The sequence below is a fragment of the Giraffa tippelskirchi genome, chromosome 4 (assembly GCF_054371585.1).
Source record: "Giraffa tippelskirchi isolate mGirTip1 chromosome 4, T2T-mGirTip1v1.2.pri, whole genome shotgun sequence".
Lineage (NCBI taxonomy): Eukaryota > Metazoa > Chordata > Mammalia > Artiodactyla > Giraffidae > Giraffa > Giraffa tippelskirchi.
This window is the reverse complement of record NC_137278.1, coordinates 166,129,212-166,153,929: the sequence shown is the minus strand read 5'-3', so window position 1 is coordinate 166,153,929 and position 24,718 is coordinate 166,129,212. Positions and strand designations below refer to the sequence as shown.

Sequence of the window (24,718 nt, the reverse complement as noted above, 5' to 3'; positions counted from 1 at the left end):
TGGCAAGAAAGCAGCCACTGACAGAGCCTAGAAAGCCCTTGGTCGTGGCCATCCTGGCTCTATTTTCTGCCAACACTAAAGACAAAGAATGAGATGACTTCCCCCTGGAGTCTTTGTTTAGAAAAGAGAGACTGAAGATTGAATTACTCCATGCTGGGAACGACAAAGTAAAAAGGAAGCCGATTCACAGTAGATGAGCCGGAAGAAGCCAATCCGCTCTGCCTCTCCTGACAACACTGCTCAGGAATTCACTGGTCCAAATATCTCCACACATTTGGCCCATAATCCTGCTCCCTTAGACAAGAAGCAAGTGAGCGCACATCAACCAGCAGAAATCTCCTAGGGAATAATGGAAATAAAAACAAAAATAAACAAGTGGGACCTAATTAAACTTAAAGGCAACTACAAACAAGGTGAAAAAACAACCCTCAGAATGGGAGAAAATAATAGCAAAGGAAACAACTGACAAAGAATTAATTCCCAAAATATACAAGGCAGCTTATACAACTCAATACCACAGAAACAAACAACCCAGTCAAAAATTGGGAAAAAGACCTAAACAGACATTTCTCCAAAGAAGACATACAGATGGCTAACAAACACATGAAAAGATGCTCAACAGCGCTCATTATTAGAGAAATGCAAATCAAAACTACAATGAGATACCACCTCACACCAGTCAGAATGGCCATCATCAAAAAGTCTACAGACAATAAATGCTGGAGAGGGTGTGAAGAATGGCATCACCAACTCGATGGACATGGGTTTGGGTAAACTCCGGGAGTTGGTGATGGACAGGGAGGCCTGGCATGCTGCGATTCATGGGGTCGCAAAGAGTCGGACATGACTGAGCGACTCAACTGAACTGAACTGAACTTCCATCGCTGGCGGGAATGTAAATTGATACAGCTATTATGGAAGACTGTTTGGAGATTCCTTAAAAAACTAGGAATAAATCCACCATATGACCCAGAAATCCTACTACTAGGCATATACCCTGAAGAAACCAAAATTGAAAAAGACACACGTACCCCAGTGTTCATTGCAGCACTATTTACAATAGCTAGAACATGGAAGCAACCTAAATGTCCATCAAGATGAATGGATAAAGAAGCTGTGGTACATATATTCAATGGAATATTACTCAGTCATAAAAAGGAACACATTTGAGTCAGTTCTAATGAGATGGACAAACCTAGAGCCTATTATACAGAGTGAAATAAGTCAGAAAAAGAAATATAAATATCGTATACTAATGTATATATACAGAGTCTAGGAAGATGGCACTGATGAATTCATCTGCAGGGCATCAGTGGAGAAACAGACATAGAGAACAGACCTATGGACGTGGGGGTAGGGAAGGAGGGAGAAGGTGAGATATACAGAGAGTAACATGAAAATTTACAATACCATACGTGAAATAGATAGCCAATGGGGATTTGCTATATGACTCAGGGAACTCAAACAGGAGCTATGTAACAATCTAGAAGGGTGAGATGGGGAGGGAGATGGGCGGGAGCTTCGGGAGGAAGGGGACATGGGTGTACTGTGAATCAGCTGATTCTTGTTGATGTCTGACAGAAAACAACAAAATTCTGTAAAGCAAAATTAACCTTCAATTAAAAAATAAATTAATTTAAAAAGGAAAAAAAAACCTCCTAGGGCAGTAATGCACTTCTAAATAACAGTTCTGAAACAGTTCAGGAGTCAATGCCCAGGTGCCTACAAGCAGAGACACTGAAGATGGGAAATCTGAATGAAGGCATTCAGGGACAAGAATCCCCCTGAATTTACCACAAATGGGGAAGAAACCTTGAGAATAAGGCTTCTACCAAGATAACCAAAACACAGGGGTATAGGAGGTAAGGGACCATGTACCGTAAATCAAACTGCCTAAAAACAAAAAGGGAAAGGTAACTTTCACCAATTTCCCTCCCTTTTTCTCCTGCCCCAGCCCCAATTTCACCACGATGGAGGCTGACGTCAATAAGGGGGAAGCAAAACCTGCACAAATTACTAATACCAAGGGGTCAACAGCTGGAAACAACTATGTGGCCTATCCAGACACAATCTGCTCTTACAGGGAAGCTGTGCTGTACCCTCCCTCCCCACACACTGCAATGCAGGGGCAAGGACTCAGGGCAACATCTTCCTTTGCCACCTGACTCCCCATTAGGTTCCACCAAAGGGGATGCTGAAGAGACGTAAGTGCAGGAAGAGGGGAAAGGACTGCCCTTTCCAGCTCTGCATGCCGCTCCTGCCTGTAGCAGCCCAGGAGCTGGTTAATGGGACCAGCCTTGTTAACACTCTTTCTGGTCATCACAGCTCAAGTGGGCAGGCCATGGATACTATGTGGCCTCCAGCTGTGGTTCCTGCTGGATTACAAAACTCAGATGTGACACCAGCCTGGCAGTGCCCCCTCCCCAGAAGTTAGCATCCCAGACCCAAAGAACCCCCTCCTCTTCCAGCTCTTAGATTCTGGCAACCTCAACCTCTTTCCTTTGTCACTCCTTCCCTAGGAGTGGTAGCCACTTCCTGATATAATGCTGCCTATTATCTCAGTCTTCCTTTCTCACATCCTCAATCCTCCATGACCTGCTTAACCAATTCCTAATGGTAAATTCTCTCTGCTAACATAGCTAATGTGGTTTCCTTTACCCTACGTGGACACTAACTGATACATTACTTGGTAGCAAGAGTGAGGTTTATCTTGCACCCCCTGGACTGAATGTGTCTCACTGAAGTATTTAAAGGATGTGTTATTTCCTGTTTATCAGGTCTAATCTCTATAACATTATCAATGTACTAGACCAGTATGATGTGCTATAAGGTGTCAATAACATCAAAATATTACAGAATACAGAATGAGCAGCAAAACTACGATGGTATACTGTTGACCTTAACAGGTGAAAGCAAACTGCTTCTGTAATCCTTGCAAATCGGTTCAGAGATAAAGCAAACGTTGCATAACAGAAGCTAGGGGCTATGTTGATTGTTTTCAGTAAAGATACCATACGTTGAGCAGCAGCTGAAGTTGGAATCATCATTTCTTTAAATTTACAAGAATCCAAAGTCACTCTCTAAAATAAATCTGCCTTCTGCACAGGCCAAACAGACAAGTTAAAAGGAGATGTGAGAAGTGTCTTCGTGTTTTCATTTTTCCACATCTTTGGTGGGGGCACTAATACCTGCAACTCCAGGAATTCAGTGTTCCTGTTTGTGTATTATTCTGGTACAGAAGGGAAATTCCATTGGATTCTACTTGACCCTTCCTACCATGACAGCCAATGTGGGAATTCTTTCAGTTTCCAAATACATCTACTCTGATTAGGAACTCACAAACAAAGGAAATGACCAGAGCCCGGGATCTGCAGACTATTGGACTCACCACAGTTTTCAGGTTAGCCAATATTCCATTGTTTCCCTGACCACTATAAGCCAACACACATGGACTGATGGCACAGAGTGGCATTTTGCATCCTCAGGCATTAATATCAATCAGAACCAGTGCCTAGAAATCTCTAGAAGGTTCGGGTACTTCCTTCTGTTCTGGGCACAGGTGCTCTAACACAACTCTGAGAAGACACGAAACAATCTCTACCATGAATGTATGCAGCCATGTTTAAAATTCCCTCAAGGGAATGTGGCCTTTATCACTCTGAATCTGACTTGAGTCTGGAAACTGGGTTAAGAAGCCATGCCTTTCCATCGTGATGATCTCAGTTCAAGTTTCTGGCTCACACACCAGAAGTCTTCCTCTTACAAAATACGTAAAGGGAGAAAAGGAACCTTGAGGCCATGCTTCTCATTTATCCCTAGGGAGAGTGTGATCAACTAGCTATTCTCAAAATTCCTTCCAAGGTGAAACAATGTGCCTCTTCATCCTGCTGCCCATTATGGTGAGTATGCCTATCTTGTCTTGGATGATTGAGTTCTTGATTTTTTTTTTCATTGTAGTTGCTCTGGGGCTTCCCAGGTGGCTCAGGGGTAAAGAAGCCGCCTGCCAATGCAGGAGTCGCAAGAGACGTGGGTTCAATCCTTGGGTTGGGAAGATCCCCTGGAAGAGGAAATGGCAACCCAATCCAGTATTCTTGCCTGGGAAATCCCATGGACAGAGAAGCCTGGTGGGCTACAAAGAGTCGGACACAACTGAGCAAGCATGCACACATAGTTGCTTTACAATGTTGTGCTAGTTTCCGTTGTATACCAATGTGAATCAGCTATAAGTATACATATATCCCCTCCCTCTTGATTGGGTGGTTGAGTTCCTGACCTCTGCTTCTCTGGGATCCCGTCCCCTCAAGGAAACAAAGAAGCCATCTCCAGGGCAGCATCTCCCACTGTCACAGCCACGTTACAGAGAATGATCCCCCTGGACACTCCCTTCACTGTGTGTTTCTCAATTTGCTCAGTGCCTTGGGGAAGGGGCTCTCCTCTGCGGTGGGGAGCAAATCACATTTGAAAAATCCACATCAGCATTCCTATCTCCACAAACCTTTGGATTCCCTCCTCCTCACCACACCAGGAAAGTTCTGACATATGCTTCCCCTGGTGAGAGTGTAAACTCCTTCAGTTAAAGTGCATCAACCAAGTTGACTAAACTGTTAAGACTCCCAGCCATGCAACTGAATTATTAAGTCTACAATCTGTTAAACAATAAATTCAGTCTCCTTTCTCCTTGGTCTCACACCCTTAGAAGCCATTTCCACACATGTTCCCGAGGACTGTGGTAAAAGAAACTTACAAAATCTTGCAATTACTTAGCAGTATAAGCTGTTTCCTCCCAGGCCAAGCTTTGTGCTTGTCCACGGGAGCACCCTGAGATCTGATCTACTTTTGGGCCCAATAACAATAAGGGTTGGTTGCAGCAGGTCCTGAGGAAGACAACCACCCCCTAACAAGGCAACCACCCAGGCGAGGGGACCCAACGCCATGCCTCCTACCCAGCTGGTCTACCCTATTCTCAAAGGCCCTGCTAGGAAAACATAAAGTTTCTGGCAGGCAAAGATTGGGAGAGAAAGTCAGTTCTTTTTCATTAGCTCCACCTCAATTCTAATATAGGCCAATCTACTGCTCGAGAGAGAGGAAATGGGAAATAGAAGAGGCTACAACAGCTGTCTCTAATCTAACCAGGGACTAAATGCCCATAGACTTCTCGTGGAAATCTGGAACTGAATCTAAAACAGCTAACAGAAAGCCCTGCCAACTAACACAGTTCTAATGCCTTAATATCATGACAAATGCAGCGAGTTGAGAAAGTCACACCACCACCCCCACCGGTTTCTGACCTCCACAACTAAGTGAAGAAGAAGAGGAGGGAGTATGGAGAAGCAGGTACGCTGGCATTTTTATTCAGTGGTGTAGACAACCACATATTTGAATAATTTTAAGGGTCTGGAAAGGCCACGATTTAAATATAGTCTGATTTTACCTGGTGGCAAAAGTTACAAATTCAAATTCTCTATTATAGGTCAGGTGTGCCTCAGTGTCAATGACGGGAAAGGCATGTGAGAAAGGGGGCCAGGGCCCAAGGAAGAGGCTGGAACTAAGAGCTGGGGTTGCACTGTCCATTTTACAGTCGTGCCCAGGATGCATATTAGAAGAAGACTTACTTCCTGGGTCCAAAGAGTAAAGGAACAAAATAGTACTAAAGGAATTAGATTAATTGTAGCAAGTAGTTTCCTCCATTTTCAAATCCCCATGAGCCAATACTCTACAGAGTAAACTTATGTGATAAACTTGTTTTTTCCAGAAGCCTATTGGTATATTGGTATATTGCCTATTGGTATATTGCTTTCTCTGGTTTCAAGACAGTGTCTTATTTCTGAGCATGTACAGCATTTGAAGTGGACTGCCCTAGTAGCTCAGATGGTAAAGAAACTGCCAGTAATGCACGATACTTGGGTTCAATCCCTGGGTTGGGAAGATCCCCTGGAGAAGGGAATGGCTACTCACTCCAGTAATCTTGCCTGGAGAATCCCATGGGCAGAGCCTTGACGGGCTACAGTCCATGGAGTAGCAAAGAGTTGGACATGACTGAGTGACTAATACACACACACCCAGCATTTGAAAATTTGTGGAAAGTGACATCATATTTGAGGAAAAAATGTAACAGCACAATATTACTTAAAAGGTCACATCCCATCTTAAGGGGGGAAAAAACACTTTCAAACCACAAGAAACACTTCCTAAGAACCATGGAACACATATTAATAATTTTGGACTAGATTTATAAAAATACACTGGGCATTTAATTACCACTGGGTCTCTTTTTGTTAGAAAAGACTTAGTTTCTTTTATCAAAGGACAGGTGTTCAAGGAGAAAGAAAAGGTTAAAACCACCCACTGAGTTTCACCATAAGCTCCTGCAGTAAGGTCACCCGCTCCCAAGCTCTGACTCAGATTCTCAGCCACTGCATCAATAAAAATGTTTGGAGAGTCAAGCATGACTGAGAATAGACCACTAGTCTATCATCTCCCCCACTTTGGGGATTGTTGAAAAGCTAAATTCGCAGTTGATTGTTTAAAAATGACAAATCCTTACAGAGTGGTATAGTGTTTAGTGATTTCTGTCTCACCAAAGTTGCCCCAATTTGAGGCCATGTGAGAAAAAGAAAAAAAAAAGCAACCGTTAGTTTCAAAACTACTTTCTTATATCTAAGTTTCCACCAAATACTTCTAGCCCACTTCCGGTGAAACCAGCATGATTCTTTCCTAACCCTTCTCAGATTAACTGTGTATACTGGTCCAGATTTGCTAGTCATTGCACACCCATCTGCTTCCTACTAGCTTTGCACACCTTCTCGAAATGAACCAGTTCATCGACACTGACTTTCTCTCTAACTATAAATAAGCTCGGACTGCTTTTAAGTCAAGGTTCCAGAAGGTGAGCTGCCTTCCAACCAGCTCCAAGTCTGTGTGGTTGCTCTTTGGGGCTGGCTGGTTTTCCTCTGCCTGTTCTTTCTTCATTAATGTATTTTGTGTGTTGTTGTTTAGTCACTAAGTCATGTCTGACTATTTGCGACCCCATGGACCATAGCCCACCAGCCTCCTCTGTCCATGGGATTTCTCAAGCAAGAATACTGGAGTGGGTTGCCATTCCCTCCTTCAGGGGAATCTTCCCCACGTCCCACCCAGGGATGTTCGAACCTGCATCTTTTGCATTGACAGGCAGATTCTTTACCACTGAGCCACCAGGGAAGCCCATTTTGTGCATATACCTATATAAAACTAAATAGCCACACCAAACACCTAAACCCTTTCATCAGTTTATACCACTATGTGAAGTTTATACCACGCTCAGTCGTGTCCGACTCTTTTTGACCCCATGAACTGTAGCCTGCCAGGCTCCTCCATCCATGGGATTTTCCAGGCAGGAATACTGGAGTGGGTTGCCATTTCCTTCTCCAGGGGATCTTCCCAACCCATGGATCGAACCCAAGTCGCCCACATTGCAGGCAGACTCTTCACTGTCTGAGCCACCAGGGAAGCCCCTTCTTTTTCCACTATGATTTCCATTTATCAACTATCACACAGAGACCTTATTCTGAGCTACTACGGCAAATACAAACCACTACTTTTTTTCTTTTTCAGTAGCACTTGGTAATCAAAATATTTTCGTCACTGTATTTGCTTAGTTTCTGGGTTGCATAAAATAGCTGTCCTGAGGGACCAACAGAAGGGTTTCAGAGGTAAAATAATGGACCCATGGCATGGATACATTAGGTGCATTCGCCAGAACAAATACAGATGATAAATATCAGGCAGTCACCAGCTACTCTAATTAATACCTCCTCAAGCATGGTGGCTACAGTTGCCTTAAAACTCACAAAGTTCTCATTCCCCGAGCTTTCCAGAACAACACAGTTCCGGGGCAAAGAAATTATTTATTTTTTCATTTATTCATCAAGAAAAGTGTTCTAAATATAGTGTTATTCTTATTAACGATGATCTAAGAAGTAGAAAACAGTCTGCAGTCTTTTCTTTTTCCCTATTTGCAATGTAACAAAAGAGGCCAAGCTTGTTGTGATTTGTAAACAGTACAGTTTCAATATGAAAACCTCTGGGGATCATTTGTGTAGCTCCAATGATCTAGTTTTAGTTACCATTCATGATCGAATTTTGGAATAAGCTTATTAATTGACAGTGTTTCCTTCTACCCACACTACAGTCCTCCAAATAAAGTGCAATCATTCAATTTTCTCTGTAAGAGGTTTTTACAATGACTCCTGATTTTCAGGGAAATTCAAATCAATTCCACCAAGCATTCAATTACATATGATCTTGGACAGAATTAATGTTTTATCACTGACCGTTTGGGCCTATGTGTAATCTCATTCATGTCTTCACAGTCTCGAAACTTCTTAGGACAGTAGTTAGCTTTCGGTCTCTCTCCTCGGTCGGTCCCCTTAGCCAATGTTGGTCCCTTTCTTTTTTCCAGAATGTATAATATTACCAGAGAACTTGAGTAACATTCGCTCTTTGAATGGGGTTTAATGGGTCAAGAATTAAATTGCAATTTCCCTACCCCTCTCCTGCTCTCCTTCTAAGAAGCACACAGTGTTGGATTATTTCGATATTGGCTATAGAAGTATCCTTTGCTACAAGGCAGGCAGGAATGTTCTCTCCTCCTTAAGGAACCTTGCTTTCCCCTGACGTACCACTTTTCTCAAAACCTAGGGAATAAGCAGCTAGTTTTCCCTTGTCCCAGTGTCTCCAAACAGGAGATGGAGCCAGAATACTTCCAACTCCCCCAAAGCACTCTTTCAGCTGAGGTCAATTTTATGTTCACTCCAAAATTCTCCTCTTTGGCATCAGAACCTTGCCATAACAGACCCCGGATGCACTGAAGATTTTGGCCCGGACTCAAAGGTTTTCTTTTTCACCATCATTATCTTGGACAATTTTAAATCCCATGAAACCCATTCAGTCGACTTCTTGCTTCACATTTTGCTAACTTCCTCTATCCCAGCAATTTTTACTGCTCTTGTAATAACTTACTCCCATGGGTGCTCCATGGAGCTTAGTTCCTGCAACTATTTCACCTCTCATATTTTAGAGTAGACAGTTCCACTCCCTGGGGGGAAAACAATCTTCCTTTGATCTCCCATCCCAACCCCCCCCCCCAGCCCAATCCCAGAGAAGCCTCCAGTCCATCCACCCTCTCGGCTCTACCCTTTCATCAGCCTCTTAGTGCTTCCTCTCCCCCTCTCTTCAGCAAGTGCCTTGTAGTCAAACATTTCAGCAATACTTGCTGGTCACCAATCCCTCTCTATCCCTGAATGAACACGCCCAATTGCTTCTCTGCCTGTTCCTATTCCATGGAGTCCCACCGAGGAAAATCTAATCACGTGTTGATGGACAACCAATGGGAATGTGAGATTGCTAACCACAGTGAGGCCCTTGATGCACTGGGTCTTCTCCCATCAGTGATTCATTATAGAGGCACTGCCAAATCTTTTCAACAACCCTTAAACCACCTAGGATGGAGGTTCGTGACATTGTACAGGAGACAGGGATCAAGACCATCCCCATGGAAAAGAAATGCAAAAAAGCAAAATGGCTGTCTGAGGAGGCCTTACAAATAGCTGGGAAAAGAAGAGAAGCAAAAAGCAAAGGAGAAAAGGAAAGATATTCCCATTTGAATGCAGAGTTCCAAAGAACAGCAAGGAGAGATAAGAAAGCCTTCCTCAGTAATCATGCAAAGACATAAAGGAAAACAATGGAATGGGAAAGACTAGAGACCTCTTCAAGAAAATCAGAGATACCAAAGGAACATTTCATGCAAAGATGGGCTCGATAAAGGACAGAAATGGTATGGACCTAACAGAAGCAGAAGATATTAAGAAGAGGTGGCAAGAATACACAGAAGACCTGTACAAGAAAGATCTTCACTACCCAGATAATCATGATTGTGTGATCACTCACCTAGAGCCAGACATCCTGGAATGTGAAGTCAAGTGGGCCTTAGGAAGCATCACTACAAACAAAGCTAGTGGAGGTGATGGAATTCCAGTTGAGCTATTTCAAATCCTGAAAGATGACGCTGTGAAAGTGCTGCACTCAATATGCCAGCAAATTTGGAAAACTCAGCAGTGGCCACAGGACTGGAAAAGATCAGTTTTCATCCCAATACCAAAGAAAGGCAATGCCAAAGAATGCTCAAACTACCGCACAATTGCACTCATCTCACACACTAGTAAAGTAATGCTCAAAATTTTCCAAGACAGGCTTCAGCAATATGTGAACCGTAAACTTCCAAATGTTCAAGCTGGTTTTAGAAAAGGCAGAGGAACCAGAGATCAAATTGTCAATATCTGCTGGATCATCGAAAAAGCAAGAGAGTTCCAGAAAAACATCTATTTCTGCTTTATTGACTATGCCAAAGCCTTTGACTGTGTGGATCACAATAAACTATGGAAAATTCTTCAAGAGATGGGAGTACCAGACCACTTGATCTGCCTCTTGAGAAACCTGTATGCAGGTCAGGAAGCAACAGTTAGAACTGGACATGGAACAACAGACTGGTTCCAAATAGGAAAAGGAGTCCGTCAAGGCTGTATATTGTCACCCTGCTTATTTAACTTATATGCAGAGTACATCATGAGAAACGCTGGACTGGAAGAAGCACAAGCTGGAATCAAGATCGCCGGGAGAAATATCAATAACCTCAGATATGCAGATGACACCACCCTTATGGCAGAAAGTGAAGAGGAACTAAAAAGCCTCTTGATGAAAGTGAAAGAGTAGAGTGAAAAAGCTGGCTTAAAACTCAACGTTCAGAAAACTAAGATCATGGCATCTGGTCCCATCACTTCATGGGAAATAGATGGGAAAACAGTGGAAACAGCGTCAGACTTTATTTTTTGGGGCTCCAAAATCACTGCTCATGGTGATTGCAGCCATGAAATTAAAAGACGTTTACTCCTTGGAAGGAAAGTTATGACCACCTAGATAGCATATTAAAAAGTAGAGACATTACTTTGCCAACAAAGGTCTGTCTAGTCAAGGCTATGGTTTTTCCAGTAGTCATGTATGGATGTGAGAGTTGGACTGTGAAGAAAGCTGAGTGCCGAAGAATTGATGCTTTTGAACTGCGGTGTTGGAGAAGACTCTTGAGAGTCCCCTGGACTGCAAGGAGGTCCAACCAGTCCATCCTAAAGGAGATCAGTCCTGGGTGTTCATTGGAAGGACTGATGTTGAAGCTGAAACTACAATACTTTGGCCACCTCATGTGAAGAGTTGACTCATTGGAAAAGACCCTGATGCTGGGAGGGATTGGGGGCAGGAGAAGAAGGGGATGACAGAGGATGATATGGCTGGATGGCATCACTGACTCGATGGACATGAGTTTGGGTAAACTCCGGGAGTTGGTGATGGACAGGGAGGCCTGGCATGCTGGGATTCATGGGGTCGCAAAGAGTCAGACACGACTGAGCAACTGAACTGACTGAACTGAAACTAAACCACCTAGTAATTCTAGCTACAATTTATGAGGGAGGGGACAACACATAATACCAAGTATTATGCTAGAATACTAAATATACTGTATCAATAACCATCGTAACTCTTAAGAGGTTACTTAACTTCTCTGTGTCCCATCTCCCCATTTGTAAAATGAAAAACCACTACTGTTTTTATCACACTATCGGGGGTAGTGAGTGAGAGGATGTATTTCAAGTACTGGAATTCACTCTATGATATGCAGTTCTCAATAAAGATAAGCTATTAAAATTGAGAATGGTGATTATAATGATGAAGATGGCTACCCTGAACAGTTAATATTATCCCTTTGTTATGATGGCACTAGTGGTAACGAATCCACCTGCCAATATAGGATACACAGTTTCAATCCCTGGGTGGGGAAGATCCCCTGGAGAAGGAAATGACAACTCACTCCAGTATCCTTGCCTGGAAAATTCCACGGACAAAGGAGCCAGTCGATGGGGTTGCCAAGAGTCCGACACAGCTGAGCACGCATGCACAGTAAAGGGTGGAGAGAAGTTTAAACTCAGGTCTCTCTGCTTCCAAAATGCAGGTTTTTTCAATGCTAAATACTCTCCTACCCCTAGAAAATGGGTAAAATTTTTGAGTAGTAGGCTACCTCACCCTCAGAAAACAGCCTTGCTTGCCACTTCACAGAGGAGAAACGAGGTTATCAGATACACTCAGATCTGTAATTCTGACACAGATGTATTAGACATGGGAAATTTACGAAGGATTCCAAGGAAACTCAAGACCAGAGATATGTAATTTCAGCTTTTTAAAAAGACAGAGGTTTGATGCGTTTTATAGTAACTCATTCCAAGATATTTTTCTCTATAGTTGTTACCTTCCATAACAATAAAACTGCTTAGTCAAGAAAAATCTTAATGAAATATCACTTTATAAGTTTTAAGTGAAAGAAGTATTTGAATAACCTTGTTTAAATTGAGTGGCTATGATCTTTTATTTTCAACAGCAAACATTAAATTTGATTTAACTTGTTTAATACTGTTTCTTATTCAAAATACATTTGTAAAACATACACACACACACACACACACACTGAAAATTAAATGAAGGAGTGGGATGAATTGAGAGATTGGGATGGACATATATACACTACCATGTATAAAATAGATAACTACCAAGAACCTATTATATAGCACAGAGAACTTGACTTGGTGCGCTGTGGTGACCTAAATGGGAAGAAAATCCTAAAAATAGGGGATATATGTATACATATGGCTGATTCACTTCGCTATACAGCAGAAACTGACAGAGCAGTATAAAGCAAATATACTCCAATAAAAATTAAATCAAAAGATTATTTTGAAATAATATGAAAGTTGACCTACATGGAGAACCTGCTCTTTTTCTGCCTGCCCCATTATAATTCTCTCCCGTTTTGGTAACAGCATTCCAATTTTTCTTTGGTGTGGGAACCACTGCTCTCCCACTATTTAAGGTTAGGTGTGGCTAACGACACTGATTGGCTCCAGCAGTTGGCACGTGACCCAGGCCTAGCCAATGAGAAACCCATGTCCCCCTGGCCCACTGACTGGTTCAGAGAGAGGCACCTGGTCCCGTGTCCTGGCCAGGGAGAGCCTAGCGCTGTGACTTGATCAAACTTCAGGGAAAGAGAAGCTCTTTTTTCATGGGAATTAAGCCGATAAGATAAAAACTGGCCATCTCCATCACCACTGAGGAAAAGCTGCCTCAGAATGGAGCCAGACACAGGAAAGCCAAGATGAAAGAGTTTCTCCCTGTCGTTGGATCACCTGCATCCAGCTGTGACTATGGCTGAACCCCTGGAGCTTTTCCATTACACGTGCCAATAAATTCCTTTATGTTTGTTTGTTTAGGCCAGTTTAAGCTGGGCTTCTGCCATTTCCAACCAAAAATATCCCAACACAACCTATCTGTGCCAAATAGCTAAGATAATTCACTGAAATAAAATAAAAGCATGGTTGACTTTGCAGGTTTGTGAAAACAGTCAAATGTCATCAAGTTGAATTCACTTCTATTTTGTTCTGCATGTGAGTGTTCTATGGTTTAATTTTGAAGAGCGGGAGTGAGAAAAGCAAAGTCTCACTCCCTGATATACATGTAGGTCTGGCTTATGATGATTAAATTTCTATATATCTTCACCCATGCTTTCTTCCTTATCTCAAGTTGGTAAGGTGAACCTTCTATGTTTTCAGTCCTTCTTGCATGTTCTAGAATCTACATCCATCAATTATTCTCTCCCTCACACAGATAACCCCTCCCCAAACCACCCTCAGCTTTTCTTACTCTACTGGTTCCTATACTTTCACCTATCGGTACACCCTCTGTCTCCTCTGTATAAATAAATAGAGAAAGAAAATCAGACTTCAATATATAAAATCACCCATACACATAATCAGGCAGAAATAATCACAAAGAAATGGAAGAAAATAATGTAAAATATTAAGTTGATTGTCTCTTGTTTCTCATGATAGGATAATAGCTGATTTTTTTCTTTTCTCTTTTTTAAAATGCTTTTCTGTGGTTTACAAATTTCCTTAGTATTTATAACAGAAATATATTTCTTAAAATACGTTTCCTCTTTAAGCTGCCACATTTTTCCATCCCTTACTGCCTAATATTGTAAAACAAAAGACCAGGCATCACTTCCTCATTCCTAGTTCACTGCCACTCTGACTCTACTGGTACTCACTCCACTCAACTGAAACCACATCCCCCAGTGAGCAGCGTGGCCGTCACGTCACATCCAATGGCTTCTCTTCTCCCTTTAGCTCATGTGACCTCTTTGGGTCATCAGCCATCCCTTCCCTTGGCTCGAGTTCGAAGCCACAGAGCTATCGTTTCACCTCAGGTTTTCCTTTCCTTTCCTTCCCTATTCAGTCGTTCAGCAGGTCTTATCGACGACACCTCCAGGCGCACCCTGAATGCGTCATCACCTTTGCTCCTTTCCCGTGTCCTGTCTGCTGTCTGACCCTCTCGTGGCCTCAGCCCCACTACTGCTCTGTGCCTCACCCCTCCTCCATCTCACACAGCCCACTGCCTTGGGAGTCATCGCCCTAAATCCCAAACACACTCATGGAAGTCCCCACCTTACAATTCTGAATGGCTCTTGAATGCGTATAAAAATCAAGTACCATGGCCGGCCTGCCACCAAAGGCCCTTCACGAGCTGGTTCCGGCCCACCAGCCTCATCTTCCACTTGTCTGAGCCTGTGCCATAGGCACTGGGAACACTGGCTGACTTTCCAGAAGAGCATGAGGCTCTCTGGTGCCCATGGGCCCCTTTTCGTGTTCTCTCCCCTGCCCTGCCTCTCTTCCCCTCCCCACACAAGCTCCTGTTCACCCTTCAAGACTCAGACTAGCATTAAATTTTGACTATTTTAATAATTAGCACTTATCACACTACAGTTTGGTCCCCAGTAGATAGTGACCTGCTCTAGGGCAAAAATATCATTTTATTTATTATATCCTGGTTTCTTGCCTATAGAAAGCAGGCAAATAATAGTAAAAGGGAGATACTGTAAAAATTCCAAACCGTCCCTAGAGCGCTGATTTTTATTGTATATTAAAGGAGCAATTATAATGATTCTGACTTATAAAAACAATCACAACCCCCCTCAAAAGACTTTTATGTGGTCTATATAATATGCTGGGTGCCCTATTTGAAGTTCTGTACTCTCAGCATCCATGACGTGAGTCTGGCCACTTCTTTTAATTTGGGATCAGTCTCTTTAGATGACAAACAAAAACAAAAAATTTAAATCTTCATAATAAAAGTCTAAATTGTCTTAATTTCTTGGTTTCCTCCTTCACTCATGACACCCTCTAATGTTATGGTCAAGATGTATAAATCTACAGCTTCTGCTTTAAAAAAAATGGTTTGAGTATACCTTTAGTGCAAGGAAAAAAATACTATACTTTTCTTTAACTTTTTCCAATTAAATCTACCAATTTATTTTTAAAGGGTCATTTATTGAATAAAATTATATCTTTTTAGTTACAGAACTTATGAGGTACACAAAGTCACAGGAAATTTAAATATAGTGAATTCAAGATTTTAAAAAGTAGTTAAGGGACTTTCCTAGTGGCTCAGTGGTACAGAATCTGTCTGCCAATGCAGGAGACACGGGTTTGATCCCTGATCTGAGAAGATCCCACATGCCTCAGGACAACGAAGCCCATGGACCACAACTATTCAGCCTGTGCTCTAGAGCCTGGGAGCTGCAACTACTGAGCCCATGTGTTGCAACTACTAAAGCCCACATGCCCTAGAGCCTGTACTCTGCAACAAGAGAAGCCACCACAATGAGGAGCCCATGCACCGAGACTAGAGTGTAGGCTCCGCTTGCCACATCTAGAGAAGAGCCGAAGCATCAACAAAGACCTGGCACAGTCAAAAATAAAAAATAAATAAACAATTTAAAAGTAGTTATAGTTAAATGGCATCTCATGTCCTGGAGAAGTTAATGTTGACAAAAACATCCACAAAGCCATCACTAAATCTTCTTAGAAATTTCCATACCTTTAAAAGAAAGAAGAAGTCATGAAATCAATCTCTCCTTAAAGAAAAATGATGAGATTCATTCGTTACACACTAGCTATGTCCCCAACATGATACTATGAACTAGAGGGGACTTCTCTCAATTCCCAATGGAAAAAAGTTCAAACTGCTATAAGAGTTCAGAAGAGGGAGATACCACAACTAACAGAGAGATCAGGGATGTTCTTCTCATAAAGGATAAGATATAAGCCAAGAAGAATAGACAGAATTTTTACAGACAGAATTCACCATTCCAGGCAGAGGGAACAGCAAAAAAAAATCAAGGAGCCAAGACAGAAATCAGGAAATCAGTTTGAGACCCTGAGCATGGTCTCAGAGCACCCAGCTCCCAGCTGGGTCCTTGACCTTGTCACTCCCTGGCTGCAGGGCTTCCTTCTCCTAAAGGCCGAAACCTAAATGGCCTTTTCCTTTTTGCAAAGGATTCTGGGCTCAATCCCGCAGGCAATGGAGACTAATCTAAAATTGGGAGCAGAGATCCTAAAAGGGCAGGGGATTAACCTGGCAACAACGTACAGAAAGGAAAGGGAGAGACTGAAGGAGAGATGGAGACACTGCCATAGCAGGAACACATAAGGATGCTGAACGCACTCTTGCTAGATGCTTTGGTAATAAACTCAATGACTGCAACCAGGAGACTGAAGTATTCTACACTGCTTCCTTTGTACCTCAAGTTCCATATAAAAAGCTTATTTAATCCCCCCAAAACTTTATAGCCCTAATCTAATCTTTTCTGGATTCCTTTTTGCTTGACTTCGCTTGTGACAAAAGCTTTCAAGTCCCACTGATCCTTTGCCCCACAGCTATGCTAGCCTAAAAAAAAACCTGTGAACTCCTCCATGTGTGCCAACAGGGAGGAGACAGCCAGGCACTCCTCTGCCCACCCCCCCCACCCACCCCCAGCACCATTCCTAATAAAAAACAAAGCCACTTACCCCTTGCTTCATGCAAACTGGACCAGTTTAGGAGACCACCTTGCTCTCCCTAGAAAGCCTCATTATGTGAGTAATACATCTTCTCCTGCCCTCTTGCTCTGTGTGTGTGGCACCATCAGTCTTGACCTCCAAACTGATTGCAGTGGCTTGGACAGAGGCTGGTCCCACAATCCATGAAGTGACCACAAACACTCTTTTTTCTATTTTTGTCCTTGGGGGCTCTTCATCCCCACCTTCTCCCTTCCCCACTCCACCCTCACTACCCAGCTCCCTAAATGACACTTTTTTTTTTCAGAACATTTGCATTTTATTTATCTCTTTTTTAATTGAAGTATAGTTGATTTACAATGTTGTGTTAGTTTCTGATGTATAATACAGCAAAGTGATTCAGTTATATGTATATATTCAGTCATATATATATTCTTTTTCATATTCTTTTCTATTATGGTTTATTACAGAATATTGAATATAGTTCCCAGTGCCACAAACACTCTTAAATAGTGAACTACTGCAATGTCCTGTCTATACCTAGATTCAAGGTAGGAACATGCAAAGAAGATGCATGATGGAAACCCTCAAACGGTCCTGTGGTCTAAAATTCAACTCAATACTGATTACCTTGAATGGACATATACATTCACTCACATGTCTATTTATCAACTTCAAAGTGATTCAGTGAGTCTTTGGTAAATGCTCGGCTCCCACCCCTCCCAATGGGCTAAACTCTAAGATGTTGCATAGTCATAGGAGCTAGGTGCTTAATTCTGCCGTAATCACAGGCTTGCAATTACACAAGCTAGGATGGAAACACAATCAAACATTTCCCTTTCATAAAGTTCTGGATTAAAGTGCTAGGCCAACTGAAAGGCTAAAATAAAAAGCCACAAATAATCCCCTTATTCAAATAGCACTTTAGTTACAAATCAAATGAGAGCCTTGATTTGTGTTCAGTACAGAAAGTACTTCCATGTCTTTTCAGCCAAACCTACATATCTAAAGGTCATAATCATGAAAATAGTGTCTTCCTCAGAAACAGTTTAGAAAATCGTAATATTAAGTACTTACACGTCTTTAGCTGCTCCTGCAGGGCCTGGAAAAAAATAGAAAAAGATATTTTCTCTTTATCTTGATAACACTGGTACAAAAATCTCAAGCCCAATATTCAACTAAAATAACTTTTTCAAGAGATGAGTTGAGAATATGATTTTTTGAAAGATTATCTCACAAAAGAAGAAAAAGGAGAGCAGGAAAATCATAAAAAGCCAAATCTTAGGTTTAGAATTTATTCTCTCCATTTTTAACAATTCCTATAAATTATAAAGTCCTGATTCTGAAAGGAATTTTACAAGACGGCCCAATCTAATCTGCTAATTTTACAGATACAGTAACAAATTTGAGAAACATTTTCTTTTCTAAACCACACAACTTCTAAGCTGGTACCTACATGGAACTGTTATGTTACACTATGCACTAATCAAAAAGTAAAGCAAAGTCACATGACAAAATGGAGACGACATCCTAAATGAATTGGGAAGTCTCAAAGATGCCAGCCCAGCTCCAAAAGGAGTAACATTCATTTCCAACTCTTATCCTATTTGCTATTGAACCCTCTCATTTCTGCTTCCCACCCACATGTCAAAAACAACCCATCTCTTTTGGACCCCAGTCTTCTCACTTATCACAGATTCTCCGCCCACAACACAGTTCCATCTGCACTTCTGCCCCCTAATATCCTTACCTAAACAAACAGAACTTAGTTCCAACTTTAAAAGCTATATGGAATTAAGTATCATTTAACCTCTTATAACTTCACTTCCCTCGTGTCAAATGAGGAAAATAAGAATATCTTTCTCAAAAGTTACCGTGAAGTTCTTTAAAATCTATATATCTCTATCAAAATACCAATGACATTTTTCAAGAAAATAAAACAAATAATACTAAAATGTCTATGGAACCACAACAGACCTTGAGAAAGAACAAATCTGAAGGCATCATGCTCCTGATTTCAAACTACATGACAAAGCTATAGTAATCAAAACAGTATGTTATTGGCAAAAAACAGACACACAGATCAATGGAGCAGAACAGAGAACCCAAGAATAAACCCATGCATACATGCTCAATTAATTTACAACAAATGAGGCAAGAATATGCAACATGGAAAGCATAGTCTTTTCAATAAACTGTCTTGGGAAAACTGGACAGTTGTATGCAAAAAAATGAAACTAAACAACTATTTTACATCATACACAAAAATTAACTCAAAATGAATTTAAAGTCTTAAATGTAAGATCTGATACCATAAAACTCCTAGAGGAAAACATAAGCAGTAAGTTACTTGACACTGATCTTTGAAATTAATGTTTGGATCTGATTCCAAAAGCAAAGGCAACAAAAGCAAAAATAAACAGTGGGACGGCATCAAATTTTAAAAATTCCTGCACAGCAAAGGAAACTATGAACAAAATGAAAAGACAACCAATTGAATGGAAGAAAATACTTCTAAATTACATATCTGATATAAGAGGTTAATATTATAAATCTATAAAGAACTCATAAAACTCGATATCGAGAGAGAGAGAGGTTGAGAGAGAGAAAGAGAAACCAGCTTGATTTTAAAGTGGGCAAATAATCTGAATAGACATTTTTCCAAAGATGACATACAGATAGCCAATCAGTACATGAAAAGATACTCAACATTACTAATCATCAGAGAAATGCAAATCAAAACCACAAGAAATCACCTCATACCTGTGAGAATGCTTATTATCAAAAAAACAACAAATAACAAGTGTTGGCAAGTGATGTGGAAAAAGGAGGATACCAGTGCGCACTCTTGGTGGGAATGTAAATTGGTGCAGCCACTACAGAAAACAGTACAGAAGTTCCTCAAAAAAATTAAAAATAGAACTACCATATGATCCAGCAATTCCACTCCTGGGCATTTACCCAGAGAAAACAAAATCACTAATTCAAAAAGATATATACACCCCTATGTTCATCACAGCTTTTTTCACAATAGCCAAGATTGGAAACAACCTAACTCCAGCGATGGTTGAATGAATAAAGAAGATGTGAGATATAGATACAGGAGGATAGAATAATAGAGTAGAATTCTACTTAGTGGGCTTCCCAGGTGGCGTCAGTGGTAAAGAACCCACCGTTCAATGCAGGAGACATTAAGAGACCTAGGTTCAATCCCTGGATTGGGAAGATCCCCTAGAGAAGGGCATGGCAACTCCAGTATTCTTACCCGGAAAATCCCATGGATGGGTTACAGTCTATGGGGTCGCAAAGAGCTGGACGACTGAAGTGACTTAGCATGCACTCACTCATATGAAGAAAAAAGAAGGAAATCTTGCCATTTGCAACCACATGGATGGACCTTGAGAGAATTCTGCTAAGCGAGATAAATCAGAGAAAGCCAAATACCATGTGATTTCTCTTATATGTGGAATCTCAAAAACAAAACAAGTGAAAAAAAAAAAATCATAGATACAGAGAAAGGAATGGTGGTTGTCAGAGGGTAGGCAAGTTGGGGAATGGGCAAAACAAGCGAAGCAAGTCAAGATATACAAACTTCCATCTCTAAAATAAATAAGCCATGGGGATGACATGTACAGCACAGCGACTACAGTCGATAATACTATACAGCATACTTGAAAGGTGCCAAGACAGTAAATCCTAAAAGTTAACTACGTATGATAACAGATGGTAACTAGACTTATTGTGGTGATTTCACTACATATATAAATACGGAATCATCTCATTGTATACCTGAAACCAATATAATGTTATATGTCAATTGCACCTCGGTAAAAAAAAAAAAAAATTAGTACATTTTAAAAATTGAGACTTTTTTGGTGGTCCAGTGGTTAAGACTCCACACTCCCACTGCAGGGGACACAGGTTGATCCCTGGCTGGCGAACTAAGATCCCACATGCCATAGGGCATAGCCAAAAAAAAAATTTTTTTTAATTATAAAAAGATGTAAACAGAGCCAAGTCTGGCACATAAAAATAGCTCACCATTATTGGTGGTGGTGGTTTAGTCACTAAGTCGTGTCCGACTCTTGTGACCCCATGGACTGTAGCCTGCCACGCTCCTCTGTCCATGGGATTTTCCAGGCAAGAATACTGGAGTGGGTTGTCATTTCCTTCTCCAGAGGATCTTCCCAACCCAGGGATCGAACCTGGATCTCCTGCGCTGCATCACTGTTATTAGCAGTCACATTTTCCTTAGTATCTCAATTTTCCTATCTATGAAGTGGGAGTTAATTCCTGCACAAGTCACAAAGGTATGAAGATAAAGGAAAATGTGCTACAAAATAAAAACAAGTCTGCAGGAAGAGTTATTGCCAAAATTGTAAGAACTTTACCCGAGAGATATTAATCTAGGACCTATAATACTGCAAATTCAAAGAAAAGAATAAAGATAATCAAGACTATGTCTCAGGCTTCCCTGATGGCTCAGTGGCAAAGAATCTGCTTGCCAGTACAGTAGACATGAGTTCAGTCCCTGACCTGGGAAGATCCCACATGCCATGGAACAGCTGAGTCTGTGCACCACAACTACTGAGCCTGTGCTCCAGAGTCCTGGAGCCACAACTACTGAAAACCGGGTGCCCTAGAGCCCTTGCTCCACGAGAAGAGAAGCCACTGCAATGAGAAGCCTGTGCACCACAACTATAGAGAAGCCCCTGCTTGTCAGAACTAGAGAAAAAGCCTAAGCAGCAATGAAGACCCAGCACAGCCAAAAAATAAATAAATAAAATTATTAAAAAATGAATTTTAAAAAGATTATATCTCAAATAAATTCTTTAAAGGTTTTGACCAAACCTGAACTTTGTAACAAACTTAAGAGTCTTTACTCAGGGGAGAGTAATATTTCTGTTTCACAACTCTAAGATTACATAAATAAAAACGGCTTTGGAATCTGAGATCATAAAACCAAAAAAAAAAAATTTTTTTAAATCTTAAACATAATAACAGTGGAGAGTTCGACAGAAAAAATAAACAAAAGATTAGCGCCACCAAAAACCCATAAAAATGGACATTTTATTTCAGAATCAAAATAAGCATGAGAATCTGGGAGAAAGTCTAAAAAGAAAATAAATATCCTTGTTTTCTTAGTTTCATTTTCATGGAAAAAGATGGGGAATGATTGGGGGTTGCAGCGCTCAGGGGAGGAGAGAGCAGAAGGCATCAGAACGGATTCTGGGACGTCATACAGAGAGAAGACAGTGGTCATGATGTGAGGGCCACGAGTGCTGGGCTGTTAAGAGATGAAGGGGAGGGCAGAATGGACAGAAGCCACCATACTGCATCTGAGGGACAGCAGCAGGGTGGTAGGGAAACAACAGCATGAAACCGGAAGGCAGAAGACCCAGGTAAAATTCCTGATCCAATATTTTATTTGCCAGTCCCTAGATCTCTCTGCTTCAGCTTCTAATCCTGGGCTGACAAAGTCGCCAGAAAAGACAAACCACAATAAATGTGTGTGTGAATTTCATTTCAAAACAGTCATGCATTGTCTCCTCAGTACCTGTTTTCATCAGTCACCAGAAACCCTGCATCCACTTCACCTTGACTCTGGGCACCTCCACGGCCTCTTTCCTGCTGAGTTCACCATCTAACTTCCCAGCAGGCCCAAGGCAGATGCCAGGTGTTACCTTCCAGAAGGAAATCAGCAGGCCATTTCTTCTGTTCGCAAATGTACCTCTCTTAAAGGGCACCATCTATTTAACAACTGCAGTGGTGACGGAGGCCAAGAAGTCAGAAACACTGACTTGATGTATATACATCAAGCCTATAGATTTGATTATAATGTACATTCATCTTTCTAAAAGGGAAGAAAGCATACATCTTCACAGGAGCAAGGGATTAATGATAAGCTTATAACCAGGACAGGAAGAACATGACTCCCTGACACACAACTTCTCAGAGAAAAGAAAAACAAAATCTATAATTGTTGAAACTCCCAGCAAAAATATAAGAATTTCTAGGTATATAAAATACGAGGTATCTTTGTTTTGCAAAAGTATAAAATCATAAAATTACTAGAAACAGAAGAAAAATTCTGATTACCCTCAGTGCAACATTTTAATCATACTTCATCTATATATTGATTACAGTTAACCAGATGGAGAGTTCTTCTCTAGATAATTTATGCAAAAGACACTTTGACTAGAACAATTCAGATAGTGGCAAAATCCCATTTGCTTTAAGTTGTGTTTATGATTCATGAGATTCATCATTTATTAAACAAATATTTATAGTGGTGTAGCTACTTGTTTCAAGACCCCGGGTGTCAGGAAGCATTTAACAGGAGGCTTCCTGTGTGCTGTTTTTGGTCTTGCATAAATCCTCTGTTCCTTATTAGCTCCTGAATGCAGGGGCAAGAGGAGCCGGAGGCAGTTCCCAGGAACAATAGAAATCTATGCATTACTGAACTGAACTGATGCATTACCTTCGCTAGCCTTTCCATAAGGTGAAAAGTAACCATTTACAACTTTCTTCCCTTCTGATATGGAAAGTAACTATTTACAACCTCCTCTCTTTGAGACTGATTCTAGCCTCATGTTTCCTGGATGAATTTTGATCCCTATCTCTGCTGAAAAAGCTATCTTGTAAGACAGTATATATATGCCCACAATATGTTTAATAAACGCCTTTGTACCATCAGAACATTGGTCCCTGCGTCTTTCTTCATTTCTCTCTCTCTCTCTCCTTCAGGCTGCTTCCACGGAGCACAGGTGTCCGCTGTGTCTACTTACTTGCTCGGGCTTTCAGGACCTCTTCGAGAGGGCGCCCTGAGCCTACGTAGACGGTGCTGACTCTTTGTCCTAGAGTTATATTGGCACTCTGTGTAAACCAGGGAATATCAACCTCTTTTCTTCCTTCTTTCTTTTACTTTCTTAATGTCGACTCCGTACGACCAGATTCCGGTCCATTAAAGGACCCCAACACCCGGGGTAAAACATTTTTCCCTGTTAGTACCACTTCATTTCCTGCCAAAATGCCTCTCTACTGTTTAAACATAGCGATGGTACATTAATACAAGGGAAGGCAGGTAACCATGTTTCTTGTGGGATAGAAACACCACAAAATATATAGACCTAAATTAGAATTTTTGTGAGTCAAAAGATTTAATGACTATTTTCCAAAATTGTATTATTGATCATTATAATTTTAAATATCTTCCTAAAAAATGGAAGTAGAAGGGGAAGGTCTGCTCTCAGAAAAGTATCATATTCAGTTCCAGTGACAAAAAATGTAAGTGGTTTTTGTATGTAAAGAACACTTCCTTCTGAATACAACTGTTTCTTTAACACTTAGAAGATTGTTGTTCACAACATTGCCTCATTTCACTGTGATTGTGTATACATATATATTTTTTTGGTGGGAAGTGCCTGCACTGTGGGGCATGCAGGATTCCCCAGCCAAGGATCGACCCCCACACCCTCTGCGGTGCAAGCAGGGACTCAACTACTGGATTGCCACCGAAGTCTATACCTTTTACTTTCGTCAAAAGATTTTAAAATTGTATTCATGAGTCCCAAAGTCAAGAGTCTCAGCCACTTAAAAATGCACAGCAAATGCAATTTATTCAAACATAAAAAAAAAATTAATCTGATATTGAGGAATCATAGACAGATATTTGGTCTTCATTCCCTCTTCCTGGCACAGAGCTTCTAAAACCCTTGGAACTTCCTGAGAGATAAGGGTGATAGGAG

At 41.2% G+C, this 24,718-nt stretch overlaps 1 protein-coding gene across 3 annotated transcripts in view; it reads right to left on the bottom strand.

Moving 5' to 3' along the window:
* The window catches only part of C4H12orf75 (chromosome 4 C12orf75 homolog), a 51,537-nt gene that overhangs the window by 15,613 nt on the left and 11,206 nt on the right, over positions 1 to 24,718 (bottom strand). For all 3 annotated transcript variants that reach the window (XM_081595679.1, XM_081595678.1, XM_081595677.1), the window contains exon 2: positions 18,048 to 18,072. In XM_081595679.1, the coding sequence (XP_081451805.1) occupies positions 18,048 to 18,072 (25 nt within the window). The remainder of the gene's footprint in view (positions 1 to 18,047; positions 18,073 to 24,718) is intronic.